Genomic DNA, 19,221 nt, shown 5'->3' with positions numbered 1-19,221 from the left:
TGTGTGAATTTGAACAGTTTGTTTGCTGTGCTTGCTACTTATTTCCCCTGGAGGATATTAAAGGCTCTAATAGGAAGATCAGATCCTCATGGCTTTGCTTTGGTTGGTTTCTTTTCATTAATTTGTAATTGCTATTAAAAATCCAAGTCATATGAAGAGATTGCAAGTATTAGGAATGCAGAGAGAGAGTTGTAGAAATAAGTTTACTGTGCATTTGGGTGAATCTGTGTAGGTGGAGAGGATATTTGGATAACCAATGGCAATGCATTTTATTATTTATGTGATAACTGCTTAAAAACAGCATTAAATCTGGCCTTAACATGCCCCGACCTGACCACTCACAGGTGAGGTGAATAAAGCTGACACCTTTTAGTGGGTGGGACATGTCAGAAAGAAAGTGAACAATTGGTCCTCAAAGCTGATGTGTTAGAAAGTGGAAAAACAAGCAAGTGTTATTTGTTATTAGTATTGCTATGTAATAAGGGACATAACAGATGGAGTCACCTGGGTCATCTATGGCTTTAAAGGGCCTTTTCACTAATGAACCTTAGAGTCTTTTAAAGAATAGGCCTGACCACCCTGAAATGCCTCACATCGTGTACTGCAGCCGTGTTATTGTTGCTTTCATGGGTCGGTGTGTTCTGGTGTTGGGCGGACGGTCCTTCCTCTCAGCAGAAAGAACAGAGGAAAAACGTGCACACACATGTGAGCGTTCTCAAAGGGAGGGCGGCGGGCCTGCATTGTTTGCAACAGATGGGAGTCACAGGGGTGTGTGTGTGTGTGTGTGTGGCCTGCTGGAGTGTGTTCTTCCTCTGTCTGTCAACAAGTGAACTCCCCTTCATGTAGCACGTCAGGACATCGGCCAAGATCACAGAACACACCCCTCTGCTGTTTGCACATTCACTCTCCCTTTATCCGCCTGCTTATCTACTATCTTCATCTATGTGATCACTGACTACAGACCCCTGTTTTGTTTTTTTTTTCAGGGGTTTTTTGTTTCTCCCGCCCTCTTTTTCATCCATGTCTGATAGCCTTTGCTTATTTTTTCGTCTTTTATCAGTTCAGTCTTTTTTTCCTTCTGTCTCTTGTTTTGAGCCCGTTGTAACAGGCTGGGCAGCTTTGATCTCACTCAGCTGTTTATCCGTCTTTACGTGGTTCAAGGACAGTGATCCGACAGCAGTTAATCTTCTTAATTGTCTCGCTGTTGGCTCTTGGCTCTGGTTTTACAAAAGAAACCGAAATGGTCAAGGTTAAAGATGTACTAAAACAAATTGAGTGATCTGATTAGTCGTAGAAATTTGCCCTTCTTTCCTTTCCTGCATTACAATCTCTCAGTCTCTGTAGTCCCGCTTTATAATTTATCGCTGGGCTACACCAAACAGCCACAACATTAAAACCACTAACAGGTGAAATGAGTAATATAATTCATCCTGTTACAAAAAGCTGCCATTCTTCTGGATGTTACTTTGATATTCAATTCAATTCAATTTTATTTATATAGCGCCAAATCACAACAAAAGTCACCTCAAGGCGCTTCATAGATACAGAGAAAAACCCAACAATCATATGACCCCCTATGAGCAGCACTTTGGCGACAGTGGGAAAGAAAAACTCCCTTTTAACAGGAAGAAACCTCCGGCAGAACCAGGCTCAGGGAGGGGCGGGGCCATCTGCTGCGACCGGTTGGGGTGAGAGAAGGAAGACAGGATAAAAGACATGCTGTGGAAGAGAGACAGAGGTTAATAACAGGTATGATTCAATGCAGAGAGGTCTATCTAGGATATCTGTGCAGCACTTCCAGCAGGACAGGGCATCCAGCCACATCGCAAACCTGCTCGTGAACCCGAGCTGACCTGACTTCAAACTCCCCAGATCAAACTGAACATCTGTGGGCTGCACCACAACAAGCCCGATCCACGTAGGGTCCAACCACTGGAAACAAAGCAGTGTCAGATACCCCCAATGATGTCCACACCCCAACAGGTTAGAGCTGTTTTGGTGGCAAAAGGGGAACCTGGACAATAGTTGGGCGTTGGTTTTAATTGTTTTCGCCGATCGCCGTTTGAACAAATACTTGATAAGAAATCAGGGATGCAGTTTGTTCAAAAACCACCAGTGGGTGCTGCTGCTGCACTTAGTTTCTGTTTGATTTTTGGTGGCCTTATAGTGAAATAATGTGACTGGGGTAAAAAAGACTTTGAGTATCTTGTAGAAATTCATTAACTTGATACAGTTTCCTCTGTTACTGTATATAGAAGGCGTTATGACTATAAACAAAATAAATTATGCATCATGCACTGTTACATGAGAGTGTGTTGACAGATAATGTGGAGGATGACTTTATGCAAGAGCATAGTGTGCAGTGCTGTGACTGCTTTTATTTCAGCACAGCTAAGCTCTGCTGGACAACTCTTCAGTGCTCTGTCATTCACTGACAGTTATGATTGGGAAGGGCATTGGATTGATTTCACACATGGGGGGCAAGAAGAAAGAAGTAAACAAACAAAGCTTCCTGTCCTGTCATTTCTCAGATGGTAATCAAGTTGCTGACCATGTGGTCAAAAAGCCAATGTCTTGCCACCTACAGCTCTGCCACAGTATAATTTAAGAGGCTAAAGTAGTAATTTCTATATCTTTTTTTAGAATGTAGAAAAACAGTGGGGTGTTAAATGACGTCCAAAAACAAATTGATTTCCAGCAACATGTCAGCTGTGCTGTCCCATCAACATGTGTGCCAGACAGTGTAAAGTCTCACAGGACTGTTGATGTTCAAGTGCTGAATGTTAAGTTGCAGTTAGTTTGTGTTTGGTCCTTTTTTTTTTTTTTTTTTTTTTTTTGTGCAAGTGTGACAGGATAAGCATTGCTGCTGGAGCTGCGTTTCATTAAAGCAAAGGCTTCTCAATGAGAGATTTGAGATGTCTGCTTCTATTAACTATGAAAAGATACTAAAATATTTAAAATAAATAAATAAATAGAATAAAAAAAGCAGGCAAAAACAAGGAGTCTTAATATTTAAATTCTCCACATTTGATGTTTCCCTGGCTTCTTTCTCGTAATGTGTTTGACTGGGACCAGCAGTGCAGGGGTTGGCACCATCTCCTTAGACCTAGAAGGTCCTGGGTTAGAATCCACTAGATGGCTGAAGTTTGTATCCCTGTAATCTGCAAAGTCTGATTTACGCCTACAGTCCAGAGACATGCATATTAGCTAAATTGATGTTTCTAAATTGGCCGTAGGTGTAAATGTGAGCATGAATAGTTATGTCTCTCTGTGTTAACCCTGTCCATGGTGTACACTGGTTCTTGCCCCGTGACGGCTGGGATAAACTTCAGCCCCCCCACCCTGAACTGCAAAGGTGGAAGTAGATGTATGTACTGGATGGCAATGAGCGACGAGGGATTATCATAATCCGTGACTTCGCTGGACTGTGTGATAGGGCTTTAGCTGTCTCTAAGTGGCCAAAACTCAATAACACAAAATCTTAATTAAAATGTGTCTAAAACTTACAAACTTTTGAAAACTCTGTGTCATTGGTAATAATTCACTGACCACTAAACCATCCAACTCTAATTAAATGCTATCATTTAATGAATGAAAGCACCATTAACTGATGCAATTATAAACTCAACTAGGACTCGTGCTGATGACAGGTGGTCCTCTTGAAGAGCAGTTTTTAATCTGAAAGTGTGAATTGAAGCCATGCGTACTATATAACTTCTTGTTGTGTCAGGCTTTGCATCCTTGTGTGTCTCCGTGTGTTTTTCGTTTCGTCTGTAACCTCGTATCCTTTAGCGAATGTCTGTGTAGGTGGTGGCCTGCAAGAAGTACTGGGCCACTAGTCCTCTGTGCCAAAGGGTGAGTATGCATGACTGTTTCTGTGTGTGGGTGGGTTTGTGTATTTACACACCATGTGAGAAAATTGTGAAGATGTGCGCGAGAGGGTGGAGAAGGAAAAGGTGGTTATTGGTGGATGTTTGTGTATATGAATGTGGTGAACTTGATAGTTTAAATGACATGTATTTATGTTTTGAGGAAATTGTGGGCTGGGATTTTTCTGAGTGTTTTTGTTTATCTCTGATGGGAAATGATGGGTTTGAGTGCACACGTGGGTAGGCTCAAGTAGTATGGAGGATTGTGTGTGCGTTTGTGTGTGCGCGCATGTGCATGAAAAACCTGCAGAAAGGGATAAAGAGTCATGGGGCTAACATGGTCATTGATGAGCAGTGAGAACTTAATGAGGCAGCTTTTACTTCCTGGCCCCTGTGTTCTTTCTCCCTTTTGTAAAGTGTGAAGAGGGAGTGGGGTCTGTTTAAAGCCACTTCCTGTCACTAACCAAGCATGTTGTTTTTGTTTTTGTATTTCTGCACACAAGAGATAAAATGTCAGTCAAATTCAATGTACTGATCGAGCACCAAAACTGCAGTTCCTGGAATGACCACCAGAGGCTGTCCCCATAGACTACCATGTTAAAATGACCAACTTTAAAGTAGAAACAAACATGACCCTGAGACTGGTTGGCGCCTCACTCGCAATCGCATATCGCTATTTAATCATTTAATGAAATTAGTCATTCCTTCATTCATTATTGCAGTGATGTCTTGTGCCATTTCACACTCCTAGTGTTAGTCAGGTTGCAGCTGATGGTGCGTGGCATAACAAGCAGATACTGTTTTAGAGCAGCGTGATCATGGTTAGGATTGCAAAGAGGCATGTTGTGCTGCTCTGAAAACTTCTTTGCAATTGCTTTGGTTGTGAGCAGGTTGCCATGGGAGCTCTGTAGATTGCATGGAAGACACAGCTTGTCTGCAAGCACTTGCCAACTTGTCGCTGAGGGTTGGCAAAACTGAGAACTGCAATGCAAACTGGAAAGGCAGTCTGCTTGCCTTCAAAGTAAAAGTTTTGTGCCTTATGGCTACAACCAACGTATTTCAAAAGGAGCAACTTTTACTTTGAAGGCAAACTGTCTACCACTTGTAAGTAAGGTTTGCACTTGTTTAGACAAGATGGTATTTTCTATGCAAACCATGAATTGGCAACTCAACTTTTTTTTTTCTTATTTACATTTTTAAATTTAAATATTTAGGAAAGCAGGTACCAAAGGAGTTGGTGCAAATTTCCCTTGAGAAAAGACTAGAAAAAATAAATTGCATGTGCCTATTTTTGATTTCCAGAGTGATTGAAAGTTGCATTTTTTGATGTCAGGAGAAATGTCAGTGAAGATTTACCTCAAAGGTAGGTAGGTAAAAGCAGGCGGCGTGGAGTTTATGAAATATTAAAATGGGCTTAATACAGAAATGCACAAGGAAAGCATGCAGGAGAGAGGCGTAGAAGGTGGGAGGGAGGTGAAGTGCCATGGATGCTGTGGGGGGACGAGCAGGGAGGGGTGGGATCAAGGGATGAATGAAATTAAAAGTGGTGAGGCTTAGAGGGCTAAGGAGGGAGGGAGACATGGGATGAGAGAGAGGGAGAGGAGGCGCAAAAGAGATGGATAATAAGTGGACTATACCCCCTCCCCCTTTGCTCCCGTGGAGAGGTAGGGGCAGCCTGACCCCCCTCAGTTAAAAAAAAAAAAAAAAAAAACCTTTGTGAACCTTTCCCCGGCGGAGAGAACGGGAGGCAGACCGAGCGCAGAGCAGAGGAGAGGCAGTAAGGATCCAATTTAGAGCAGACACATAGAGGGAAAACAGCAAGCCGGACACTGAGGAAGAGGCAGAAAGAAGAAGCTGTATTTATGTCCAGGATGGTCATGGCTTTGCAGTGCTGGGCTACTCTTCTTCTTCTTGGATTAAACTTAAGGAAGCCCACTGGTCTGTAGCAGCAGCAGCCCCAGCAGCAGCATCACTTCTGTCCGTCACCATGCCGTCTGTCTCTCTCAGCTTGCCCACAGCTCTGGCTGGACCTGCACGCACTTGGGTCTGCCTGTCTTGCATGTTCTGGGTGAGAAAAGTTTCCAGTCAGATATTTTTAGGAGTTCACAGGATGTCTGACAGCAGAAATGTTAGCACAATTTCTCTGCAGCTCTAATATGTCAGAGTGAAATCATGTGTATAAGTCAGTGGGGCTGACTCACGTGGGACATAGTGTGACAATGCAGTGGGCATGATATTTTCTGTAAAAAAAAGGTTTATGCTTCAGATTATTTGGGAGCCCTGCTCAGGGGATCTATTGGGTGGTCTGCTTTCGGGGGTTGGGTGGAGGGTTGGGACCCCGGCTGTGGGGGGCCTTGGCACGGTGACACATTTGAATGTGGGAGATATTATGAAGGAGAACGGGAGGGCGTGCAAACGAGAGACAAACCTCTGCACTGTCTGCTTCGTTTCAGTAACACGTTCTTGTGTTTTCTTTGCTCCGTGTGCACGCTGAAAACTTTTCTGCTCCGACTTTGAGTTGAATTAAATGCTCTCCTTTCTCACCCGTTCCCACTCCCTCACTCCCCCTGTGTCCCGCTCTGTTTCGCACTAGGTGGTTGGGACACACAGCTATTTTTTGCTTTCTCTTGTATAATTCAATCTGCCGCGCATTCCCGCTCACAGTGAGGGGTTGTTTGTGCACTTGTGTGCCCTCTGGTCAGTGTTTGTGTGTGTGTGAGTGTCCATCCTAAATGTGCTGTGACTACGGTCTCGACATGTCTTAAAACACTGTGAGTGCTTTTCCTAATTTGTGCTGATATGAAAGAACATTCCTGTCTCAAATATACGACATTGCTTGCTGCTCTCCACGTTTTTTTTCAGCTGAATAGAGGATGAAAGAGGAGACTGGTTTGAATAGACCATTGAGATCCATCCTTCCCCATTCTGCAGTGGTCCTTTGGGACATGACTGCACACCACTGGCAGAGCTGCAGCTCTTGGCGTGAGGACTGGATAATCTTACAGAGCTCTTCATCAGTTAATTACCATTCTTTCTTTTGAGGAGCGGGGGGCGAGGTGAAGGGGGGGGTTGTAAAAGAATCTCAATGCCCCCCAGCTAAGCTCTGGGTCACTGATTGACTGCATCAGAGCGGTGTATGACAAAGCGAGCTCACTTAAGGGGGCGGGATTCAGTGTTAATAGCAGATCCTTGTTTGGTGCTAAAATGGCCCTAATTTGGGCACACCTTATTCCAGCAGCCTGGTGTTGTGGGTTATACGAGCTTTGCACCCTTCTGACCTGTTTGCTGGACAGACTAATCCTTTATCAAGTTTTTTTTTTTTTTTTTTTTTAATGCTGAAAGAGAAGGTGTCTGTGCATGATCATTTCTGAAATTTCCTAAAACGGACAGTGCCACTTTAAGGCCAGATCAATCTGAAGAAATGCTGAGGAGAGAAAAGAGCTGAATATTAAGCTCCAATCACTTTGCTCTTCCTGAAGTGACTGAAAATGTGTAGCTTTCTCCCCTTTCTGTGATGACTTCTGACCTTTTGAAGGATTTCTTAAAGCTATAAACATTTTCATTTAGAAACTTTGTTGAATGAGAGATCTTAAAAATGTGTAGCTCTGGAAAACACCCAATGGCAACTTCCAGGGCTGAAATATAAACCCGTCATCCAGTCTGTGTAGCTTCCCAGTCATCTAGGTCATGGTCATTTTAAGCATTTGCAATGAAGGTAGCTGGACTTCTTTTTGGTTCATGAAGACCTGAAGAATTGTGAAGTTTCATCTCATTTAAGAAGCATCTTCAGTTCCAGCTACAGAGTTATTAAAACCCCTTGAAGGGTTAAATGCCTGGGACTCTCCATCAGTATTTAGAACTGAAGAAGCCTCTCAGATGACACGTGAAACGTCTTCCTGAAGTCGAGCTCCCTTCATTGCAAGTGCTTAATAATAAGCAGCAGTTCCTCTAGTGTCAACTTGATGTTCGCTTGAAAGAGCGAGTCAGCCCTGATAATAAAATTCCAAACTTTAAACCACAAAGAAATATGTTTAAAAGGCTGTTTTCATCTCTAAACCTAATTGTGGCTTTTATGCCAGCTGTAAAGGTTGTAAAGTTTTATATAATTGATCTATTTAAATTAAATTAAGGCTTAAATCTCATCATTTAGGGGCATTGGCACTTTAAGGGATTGTGGGTGCCAACAAAGCCACTATAGATGCTGTTTACTAATTTAAAGGGCTGGCATCTGTGCAGCACTATCAAAATACGCATAACAGCTGATCTCTGGGCTACTTTCATATTTATGCTGTTGTTGGTTCTTTAGTTTTAACCCCTGTCACAGGGAACATAGAAGTCATCATAGATAAAGAACTTGATTATAGTGAGGGAAAGCGAGTGTTAAAAACAGTAAAAGCTGTCCACTGCAACCATTTTCCCCACTGAGCTTATCTTCATGCTCCTATCTCTGCTTTTGCTGACTTTTCTGTTTAATTAACTCTTCAACAAATCAGCATTCTGCCAGTCAACGTTGGGCTTTGCACTGACTCTTGGTGAACCAAAAGCAAGCACGTCTGGACTGGGCTGGTTGCATACCCAAAATCTTTGACTCTGCCAAAGACGTGAGGAGACACAAATGTCTTAACATAAATTAGGCTTGAGTTCTAACAAAACCAAGATGGGGAGGGTGACAGTGCTAAACTTGAGTGGACAAACAGACAGGAGGCGTCATGGTGGCTTTTTTCAGCCTATGATTTACTCAAATTTGTCTTTAAGGAATGTGTTTTACATTGCAGAGACGAGGCGACCCATTGCCACAAATCTCTTTTCCAAGATTAAACATAAAAACAGAAAAGGGACTGTCCATTTGATGATGAAGTCTGCATACTGTAGACGTCCTCCTTGAACAGATGGGAAAGTGAGTACAGATGCAAAAGCTGTTATGAAGAGACTGGTCTGTAGAATAGAATGATACAAAGTGGGAGACTGGGCACCTGACAGCGAGTAAGTTCAGCTTCAGGAAACAGACTGGCTTCTGGAACTAGATGAGATCTGTTCCTTAGCCTCCAATGGGGAGGGCTTCCTCTTGTCAGAGCAGGATAAAGGAAGATTTTTCCAGCATGGAAGCTGAAAGAAATGCTTAGAGAAATATAGGAAACGGCAGGAGCGACTTGAAGGACGCAGGAAATGAATAGAAGATGCTGCGGGCGAAACGGGAGGGCAAAGTATTTACGGATGATGAGAAAGGCCTTGAAAGAAGACCTTCAGTAGAGTGCTGACCCTCCGCCAGACACTTTGAATAATTAATGAATGCCAAAAAGGGTTTTAGGGATTTTTTTTCAATTTTTTTTTTAATCAGGTTTCTCTGTAGGGGCCTGGAAAAGCAATGAAATGCCCTTTACCAGCCCACAGCCTATAAAGTTTAAAAGCCATGCAAATCCTGTTGACATTCAGGAGCAGTAGGTTATTAACACACCCACTTACTTTGGCCTTTAGACCAAACAGGCAAGTTGATAGGATATGTGCCGGAGTGTCGGTAGCAGTGACCAGGTGCCTCTGATCTAACTATAACCACAGTCTCACATATTGGCCTCACACTTCTGTCGGAGCAAATATTGACGTCGGCTGAACCTTCACAGTTTCGAGGGATCAAAGAACTCCTCCGGATGATCGATATCCATTAACGTACAGACGCTGTAGTGTCAGAGTTGGGTCTCAAAAGGATCGTTCTGGGAATTTATGTCATCTGAAGAATGTTAGGTTGGTGGTCTTTAGTTGTCTTGACTTGAAAATCAAGACATGCTGCAAGCCTGTTGTTACTACTCCAGCCTCCATGCCTTTATGCAAGTTGCATGGTCTCATGGTAGTGCCCATTTGTGTAGTCCTTGTCTATGCAGACAGAGGGATTTTGGGAGTTCTACAAATGCATGCAGTCTTCCAAAAAGCCATCACAGTTATGTATTAATCGAAAGCTGAGTTGTTGAAAAGTTGGCTCTAACGGGAAAGGAAGCCACTTACCGAAAAAAAGATTCAATGGCAATAAAACATAGATAAGAAGCCCAAAAACTTCACAGCTGCAACACATAGAAGTGGGTTAGCATATCTCTGTGTAGTACCTACTGTCATCCTGGATGTTGTCTACTTTTGGCCGTTTTCCGACACGCTCTCTGAGCTCATCTCCTTTTCCACTCTCCCTTTTCTGTCTCTCTCTGTTCGTAGTTAGCTTCTGCCTCAATCCCATTGCCTAAGATTACCTCTGATTGGGGAAAAGTGCTCCGCATGTGTGGCCCCCTTTGAAATACATCACCACTCCTAACCGTAACATCTGCGTTTATGTTACCCCAAATATTTTTTCTCTCCCTTGAGTGAGTTTGCCTCACAGTTACATTCTGGGTTTGATGCTGACCCACTTGTTGACATGTTGGGGAGTTTTGTCATCTTTATCTTTGTGTGGCTTCTTCTCACGGTCGTGACTTAGATGAAAAATCATGAACAACAAAAAGGGACGTTTAACTCTTGCTCATTGATTTACAAGAGATGTTGAGCTTTGTGTAATACCCCCACCCGCCCCTTTTGGTCCTGAGGGACCCCCTCAGCTTTGTCTATGCTTCACTGGGCGCATTGGTCCTAAACCTCCCATGGTATTCTGGTTTTCTGTGACAGGAAGTTTGGAATTCAGAAACGTAATTAGATTGCCTCATTTTACTCTGCCTAATCCAGGGATACTGGCTGCTAGACTGCTGTAAAGTTAGTTTATCTACATTTTCATTGGTGACATTAGACACCATGCTCATTAAACATTTGTGTCCACTTTAGTAGAAATATTACTTTCTCTGAAGAGCTTAACCCACCTGGCCTCTTAGAAAGTTTAATACTTGTCCTTTAAACCTCTGCTTATCCCCATGTTGTATCTATCACATGGTTTGTTTGAGTCTGGCGAATCCATGACTTTTTGCTTTTGTTACTTTATGATTAAGATGACCTTTAACCGAATATACTGGAGTCTTTGGCTTGTTTCATGGATTTTATCTTAGTTTTTGACTGTCAAGAAACACTTTGATATATTTTTTAAGGTACCATCTTGTTTAAATAAAGTATATTCTTCACTCTTCCTCAACAGCAGCTTTCTACCTTTTGTCTCCCTCTCTGGATTCTGCTTTTGTGCTAGACAATAATTTAATACAGGTGACCTCACTCAAGGAAATGCCTTAGACTTTTGAGAACAAGGAGGGTCAAAGGTGAACATTTGAGAAGTAGAACAACAATGTGGACTGGCTGTAGAGTATGCTCTTGAGTGTGTGTAGGTGTTTGAACCTGGTAATAATTAAGGCAGCTAACAGGAAGCGCACTGTGGTACCTGGGGCCACGTTTATTGCAAAACTAATCTACAATTTTGTAATGCAGTCACCAGTGATGTACAGATTTTAACATATTAAAGCTGTACCTGCGCCAGAAAAGAAGTATAGAAACAAACATTTGTAGAGGTTTAAGCTAGAAATTTAGGTCAGTTGATCATCAGCAGTTCAGTGGATTCATGTAACGCTATTTTAGGCTTTTCTGTTTACATTAATCAGATTAAGGTACAACTATAGCCAAGTATTCCTTGTTGCTGCTGACTGGTAAATCTGTTGTGGATTTTCACCTCTGCTCTCTGATTATTAGAGGCTCATGCTTTCATTGTTGGGCTTTAGTTTGACTTCACAAACATTTTCTTTGGAGGAGATGAAAAAGAAGAAGCAGGGGGAAAAAGTGATCACTTGATTATGATTGGATTATGAAGAAAATACAAACTCTGGTACTCTGATGTATTTCCATCTCACTACTTACCTGAACTTTAAACATTACAGTACATCTCATTTAAGAATTGTTACACCCTTGCTAATTAAAGAGACATACATTCGAACCCTTTCTGCTCACAGTAGGAAGGTGATTGAGAGAAAAATGTCAAAGAAACGTTTACTGTGTTGTTTATCGACCCCGTGTTTACTGCTGAAAGTCACCTTATATGGATATGCTTCATATCTCATGTGTGCAGTAGACTAATTGCAAGCCAAAACATTCCTTACATGTACACGTAGACTCGAATTTTCAAGCGTCTTCAGTGCCAGAGCACAACTTAGCAGCCAAGTTAAACTTCTGTAATTTTTTAAAAAATACAGCAACAAAGCACAAACACGGTTTAAAGCCAGGAAACATGTCACCTTTTTTAATCTGATTCCAGAAATCGAGCACATTTGTTTGAGAGCCTGACATCATGATAAAGCACTCTGTGGAGATTAAGAGAAAGGACGAGGAGCTTTCTCCTTAATGTTGGGCTTTACTTCTCCCGTTTACTAGCCGTCCACTTGCTTGATTTGTCCCAATGAGAGTCACAGAGCTTCTTAATGCCATGATAACCTACTACTTTGGACTTGATCTAAGACCTCCTGTGGTTACCTATGCATTCAAGAGTGAGGCCAAACAACGCTCATTGGAAGCGGCGCTGACAGCATCATGCTGCGCTGCCCGTGCATTTATCCAAAAGGGATTGGGGGAGCTTCGAGATTCTTTAATTATTTGAATTCATGCTCAGGTGGTTGGCTTGGTTTAGTTTTGCTGGTGCCATGAATAATTTTCTGCACTTTTTAGATTTTCTTTATATTTTTTGTATTTTTAGATAAGATTTAGGTTGGGAAAAGCAGAAAAAGCTCTCATCAGGAAATAATAAGATCTAATCATAAGAACAAAGTCCCCAAAACATGTCATCCCCATTCTTCCTTCATCTGGGGTTATGGTTTTAGTTTCACTCATCCCATCCAAGAGCGTCTGCCTCTGCCAACCCAGCACGATATGGAGCACATGCTGTTTCCCTCAGCAGTTTCCTCCTATGATGAACTTTGGCTGTCTTTGATTAAACCCATTTTTATCCTTCTGAATCTAAACCTTTGGCAGACACTGCTTTTTTATTTGGAGCTTGTAGCTCTCTATGTTCCGCATGTATAATTTATTTTCATACGCTGCTATATGACAACGCTGCGAGGGAAAGTTCAGAAGGTTCAACTGTTTTCTTTAGACAGAAAGTTTATCTCAGGCAATTTTGAGATTTTCTGTAAAAACAAATGAAGCTGAAATCTTATCACTTGCTTAATACGGATTTGCTGTAACATTTCGAAACAGATACCTGAGTCCAAGCCAGGAAACGATACTGTAATTGTGTTACAGCAGTAATAAAGAATTTCTTTTGAGGTTGCAGACAGAAGAAAAGAGCAGCTCTTTAAAGTTGAATAAGTAAAAACAAGAATAAGCAAAGTGGGATCAACAGATTGACAATTAATGCGTTTCCTGTTACATGATTAAATTGATGAGTATCCAACATTTTCTGTTTGATAAATAAAGTTTTTGTTTTTAAATTATCTCATTATTATGAAAAAAATATCACAGCCACTGATTATAGTTTGTTTTGCATCTATAATATCATTTTAGATGTCATCTGCAGCTCTTTCTAGGACCTAACTGATTTCAATGTAAAAATGCAAATGTGCAATGTGATTGGATTGAACCTGGTAAAGCCCTTGTGTGGTTTATAATGAACCTCATCAAGGTTGAAACATCAAGGTTATAACATAAGAGAGCTGACAGACCTATTGTGTTGCCGATATGGGGTTAATCACACACACTAATGTTAATTTGATATGATGTTCCAAAACCATTTTAACATGCTAACATTTGCTAATTGGCAATAAACAAACTTATAGAACAGCTGTGATCTGAAATTAGACCTGACTGTAGCAGAGTGTCTAAGGGATCAGTGAAGATGGTTAAACTCCAGTGTGATGCCAATACTCTGGCCACTGTAGGAACTAGTGGGTTGTGTTATGGCGGTCTGCACCTGGTGCATGTGTTTTACCACACTATCTTGCCCTACAACATGTTTTTCTCTTCTTTTTTTTAAGGCTGGAATAGGTGGAGAAAAAGTACCTAATCTAAGTTACGTACTCCTGAGTGACACTGAATAACTGCTAGGCTGGTTGCTGATTGGTCAAACTTGAAACAAATACCTTTACAAAAAAAATTATTATAATTTTTTAAAATTCAGCAACCTAGTGGAAGCAAGAGGAAGAATAGTACGCTGCTCCCCTTAAAGAAAGCTATCAGCAATGTAAAATTAGATATAAAAACTAAAAACAGATAACACGGCAGCACCTCCCTGCATACTTTCTGTCTACTTGCACCATCAGTACTGACGTCATGGTTGAAGCTGTTGCAGAAATATTTCATTACTGCGTGTGTCTATTCGTTTCTACATTGCAATAGAGACAGATGCTAAAAGGGTTAGTTAGGGTGCATGCGTCCTAACTAGCTCCTAACCCCCCCCAAAAAAAGAAAGAAAGGAAAAAAGTTCATACAACCTTGGACCTGACTTTTATTCTTGCACTTGATATGGGTTGAATCTAATGAGCACGTAGACTATGTTTTTACCACATTTACACACTTACGCTGGAAAAGTGTTGACCTAACTGCAGTTTAAAATCCAGGATCGTGCTTTGATCTCAAAGGATAAACTTGAAACTTTGGCAAACATTTGTCCACGGACTCACAGCTGTGACTTTCTTCACTAAAGTTGCCTTAGACTCATGTGGTAACTTCCAGCAACACTTTCACCTCATCTTCGGTCCAACCACAGAAATCTCTATCTACCTGTGCAGTGTTTTCCGAAAACAAACCAGCCTTCTCGATCCTGTTTGCATAAAGAACACACACATGCATGTTGTCTGTGAAAAGGGAGGTTAATATGTATTTGGTGGGTTGCAGATAGAGATTATTTCTGAAAATGGATGTAGACTAAGCCTCGAGGGCCGGTGTCCTGCAGGTTTTAGATGTATCCTTGATTCATCACAGCTGATTTAAATGGCTACATTGAACTAAAATGAACTAATCATTTGATCCAGGTGTTTAGACACAGGGTGATATCTAAAACCTGCACGACACCGGCCCTCGAGGCCTTCCGTTGGCCGAGCCTGTCATAGGGGATTGTCAATGAAGAACCTTGAGATACTGCTTGGTGTGGTGTTCTGCGTTAAAATTCAGGACCTAACATAAAAAGTCACAGATTGTGTCTTTGTTGTGTTTCGGTAGGAGGGCTGACCACCTCTATTGTTCCCCTACCTTTCTCCATTGCTTCCTATGCTACTCACAAAGTTGAATGAGTACCAGATTGTGACAACTTAGAAAAGATGACTGCTGTGCGTTATTCTAATGCTCTGTGAAAAAGAAGGGATTTTTCCCCCCCCTCTCTTTACTTCTGGATGACTGAGTAATTTCCTCCTTGAGATCCACCTCACTGAAATGAAATGCCTGTAGAGTCAGAGGAAGTAAAGTGGAGGAAAGAGAGACTGGACTGGAATGCCTGGGGTGCATTTTTCCCCCCTAAATGAAAAGCAGGTGACTGTTCATTGTAAGACTATTTGGTTAGTGGGAACCAGAGAGCGGAAGGAAAGCTTTGGGGGAGCTCTCTTCTTTCTGGTATTTAGCTGTGAATTGTTGCTCACTGCACTTGTTCTGTAGTGGGCTGCTGACAATTAGGGGATTCAGAGAAACTCCCTTCTTCAACTGCTGAATGTATTGTAACATGCCAGTCAGAGCAAGGCAGTTAATTGGAGCCAGGCTTGTTTTGTGTGCTCTCACTTTCTCCTCGAGAGTTGACCAAGAAGTCATTACAAAGGTATCTGGATGAGCTTTGTGGAAATATTTTGTAAAGTTACTGTTCTGTCATTAGCCTATGAAAATATCAACAATGCGCTGGTGGTAACAGAAAATTAAGCCTCTGGTTGGCATGCAGCTTGAGGCTGGAAGTGTTTTTCTGTCTGACTGAAGCTGAATAATAGTCATAACAAATTAGTTTTGTTGAGGTTCAGTTAAAGACAGAATAACACTGCTACAAACAAGGCCCGTGCACATAATTGCTAATTGGCATCGCATGTGAAAGGGGTCAAAGGCTAAACAGAAATGTGAGAATCAGCTGAAAATGGTGTTGTAGGAGTTTGTGAAAGGAAGAAGAACACTCACTGTTGTTGTGTAAGCTCATGTTTCTCATTCTCCTAACTTCATCCTTACTGTTTTGTGCATGATAATAGGTTAGATGCATCTGCGTTAATTCAGTTGATTGCCTGTTTATTTTGAAAATATCCCTTAAAAATTGCCCAGAAGTTAAAATGTTCTTTTTTGTCTTTTTTTTGTCTAAACAGCAGCCTAAAAGTATTCAGCTTTGTTTGCTAGATATAAACAATAATCAGCAAATTTTGACATTCATAAGACTAGAAATTGTGAACTTATTGCTGTTGTTATTTTTTATACAAAAACTTACAAGGCAAATCCAATAGACCTTTTGGTGGCAGTACCACAAAGAGTTGCAGGATGGGCGACGCAGTCGTAATACTTGATGCCTGACGTATTTTGTATGCAAAACAATATCTGGATAATCTAGAGCTGTTTTAGATACAAGTCATGCTGAAAGACGAGGTATAAATTGAGCTGTTTTGACACCGTTGCCAAAGGCGTGTGTATGTTTGCACAGGGGTGGCCAAACTTTTGCATGCAACTGTCAACTCTGCCTTTAAGAATCACAAAGTCTTCAGTGTTATATTGTGTTGGATCATTTAAAGACATGTTAAGCTCTTCTTTATTTTCTATCAAATCTACTGTTACCATGGAGAATGTTCATATTAAATAATAATGAGGTCAGAGTAGATGCAACTAATCCCTGGGAGACTAAGCACAGGCCTTGTTAGGCAAAATGCTCTGTTTCAGGCAATTTTTTTTTCTACTTTTGCATCACAGCTTGAGTTGAGCCCCCCCCACCTACTCTTCAAGCTGTTTGCAAGTGGCAGCCAATCCAGAGAAAGTGGACTTAAAACTAGATAAGTTAATATGGCTCGTTTCAAACTGAGGGCCTCCACCAAAGCCCGGTGTGGGATAAATGAGAATTATTTTCAACTGTGACTCTAGCAGAGCTACTCGAGTCCATGATTACATAAGTCCTGGAGATGTTACAGCTGTAGCATTGACATATTTGAACAGGTTTATACAGGCCGTTAAGCATCAGTCTTGCCTCATTAGTTCAAAGACAGCAATTATCTGTATCTTTCATCACTGGTTAAGACGGAGCATTACAAAGTTTAGCACCACTTTACAGGTAGCATTTGCATCTTTCAGTAACTCGTCCTTTGATTTCTCAACTGAAGTTTAAGTGCTGTTTAAATTATTCGGGGGGGGGTTTGACTTTGGATGGCTAGTGTCAAAGCTGGAATTAATTTTTTAATAACCCCCATTTTAAACCCACTGTTAAAGTCATGCCTCATTCTGATAGGCTGTACAGTTTAGGTACCATTGAAAATGATCTAATATACTTTGTGAAGTTTGTAAAGTTTCCAAGGAGAGAGCCTCTTTTTTTCTGGTTATACCCCCCCACCAACTATTTGAGTTGTTTATAGTCACATGATATCATGAGTTTAGATGGAAAGAGAATAGAGGTTAAGATTGTTTTGGATTTTTAGCTGGTGATGGGGAAAGACTTGAATCGATGAAGGTAGTGCGTGGAGATAGAGGTCAGGTCGTGGGGAAGAGGAGATAGGTTAGAGGTCAGTTGTCCTTTGCCAGCTGAAATGAAGAATAGCAGCCTTTTGTGAAAGGGGACCGTCCTCTGGAGGATGGGAGGGGGGGTCGTCACAAAAGTAGAAAAAGCTTTTGAGAAATCTTTCAGAAATTCTGGTTGCAGTCATCTGAAATTAGTTTTGCTTGCACACTCATTGAGTCAGTGAGCGTTACATGTGTATACACAAAAACACAGATGGAGACATGCAGTGATCACTCCAATGCATCTTGTTAAAATGTCTATCCATGCATATGGTGTCCCATATGAGAGACTGTAGTGTGCTAGCTGGCTCATTAACCCAGCTGACTGCAGAGGTCTCGGTTAGTCTTCTGGCCTCAGCGGGAAGAACAATAGTGTTCGATTGGTGGGGGTCAATAATGAAGCACTATACTGTGTGTATGTGTGTATATGCTATTCACCGCCTCCATTCACGCTGTAGGAAATCGACACAGAAGGGGAGGACGGACGGCTGGTGCTTGTCCATCTCTTCTGTTGTGGCGGCTTCTTTCTCACCTCTTCTCACTACAGCTGAAAAATCACAAAACACTTACTTTTTTTCTGCATGAAACCTGGTGAAAAGTTCTATTTTCTTATCAATATGAAGACAAAATGTCTTTGTTTTGTTTTTTTGTTTGGTTGGGTTCTTTTTGGGCATGGGGAGTGGTGTCATTGTTAGTTTCTATGACCAGTTTAAGTGGAGAATAAGCAATTACTGTGGACTGTTCCAGCAACGCTTGTTAGGTCAGGAATTTCAGGGTAAGATAGTAGGGCAATAGTAGTAGCTACATCTTTTGTTTCTTGACATTTTAAATTCGGATGCTGTGCCAGCAAATGGTGGTTTTGGAGAAATGTTACACCCCAGCCGTCTAGCCAGCTGTAACTGATGTAACAGATGTAACTTTTTTCCTCTGACACATATAAATTGAATTGTGGTGCACCATATTAATTGCCAGTATCATCGTGTGAATGGGGTCATCTCAGATTCTCTAACTTTTAATTTTTTATCCTCATTTTTTAATGTAATTTTTGTCATGTGATGACACTTTTCTCTGCTGATTGAGCATTAGCCTACTTATCTTTAGGTGACATCTAGCTAGTTTACTACTATCTTCTTACTCTTAGCCTTGTTATTTTGTTTTCCATGGATGCCTGGATGCTACACTTGACTATGAGCACGTTATCAGGATTATAAAAATATTTTACTCTTTAACTGTCAGTGGTATGTCTGTTTCTTTGTCTTGTTTTTAGGGACAGTGAACATTTGAACCTGGAACTGACTGATATGAAATTAAACTTAAGAAATACATTTTGTTTTTAACTCCCATTGACTGTGATAATGCCTCGTGTGGCCTTCTAGTACAACACTAGCTAATTGTTTTCTTTTACTGACTTGTCAACAAGTCCTGATGATTTTACTGGTGTGCTGAAATAACCATTTTAACCATATCACACTGAAAGCAAAATTCATAATTACTAAAAAATGGGGCTTTTGTCAGAAAACTACTGTTAGATGCACATGGATTTGAAAAATTTGTATCAGATATTGTAAAGACAGTTTAAAAATAAACTTTAGTTTGCTCACACATTCCCACTTCATGTCTTTGATCCTTTAATATTTTGTGTTGTGTGTATGGTATACGGGTTTTTTTTATTTATTGTCTGTTTATTATTAAAAGGAACCAAATTTTGTTTGCAATTCTATTTTTTTTTTTTTTTTTTTTTTTTTTTTTTTTTTTTTTTTTT

The 19,221-nt window shown here is 41.0% G+C and overlaps 1 protein-coding gene across 13 annotated transcripts in view; it reads left to right on the top strand.

Annotated features, from left to right (window-relative positions):
• The window catches only part of tns1b (tensin 1b), a 184,819-nt gene that overhangs the window by 31,839 nt on the left and 133,759 nt on the right, over positions 1 to 19,221 (top strand). Inside the window, exon 1 of one of the 13 annotated variants that reach the window (XM_042222515.1) lies at positions 5,461 to 5,937. The exons of the other annotated variants lie outside the window; for them this stretch is intronic. Coding sequence (XP_042078449.1) covers positions 5,857 to 5,937 — 81 coding nt within the window. The 5' untranslated portion in view covers positions 5,461 to 5,856. Of the gene's footprint in view, positions 1 to 5,460; positions 5,938 to 19,221 lie in introns of those variants that run through there. 13 annotated transcript variants of the gene reach the window in all.

This window comes from Haplochromis burtoni, unplaced genomic scaffold, assembly GCF_018398535.1.
Source record: "Haplochromis burtoni strain Fernald_Lab_line unplaced genomic scaffold, NCSU_Asbu1 Contig_87, whole genome shotgun sequence".
Classification (NCBI taxonomy): Eukaryota; Metazoa; Chordata; class Actinopteri; order Cichliformes; family Cichlidae; genus Haplochromis; species Haplochromis burtoni.
This window is presented reverse-complemented; position numbering and strand designations above follow the sequence as displayed.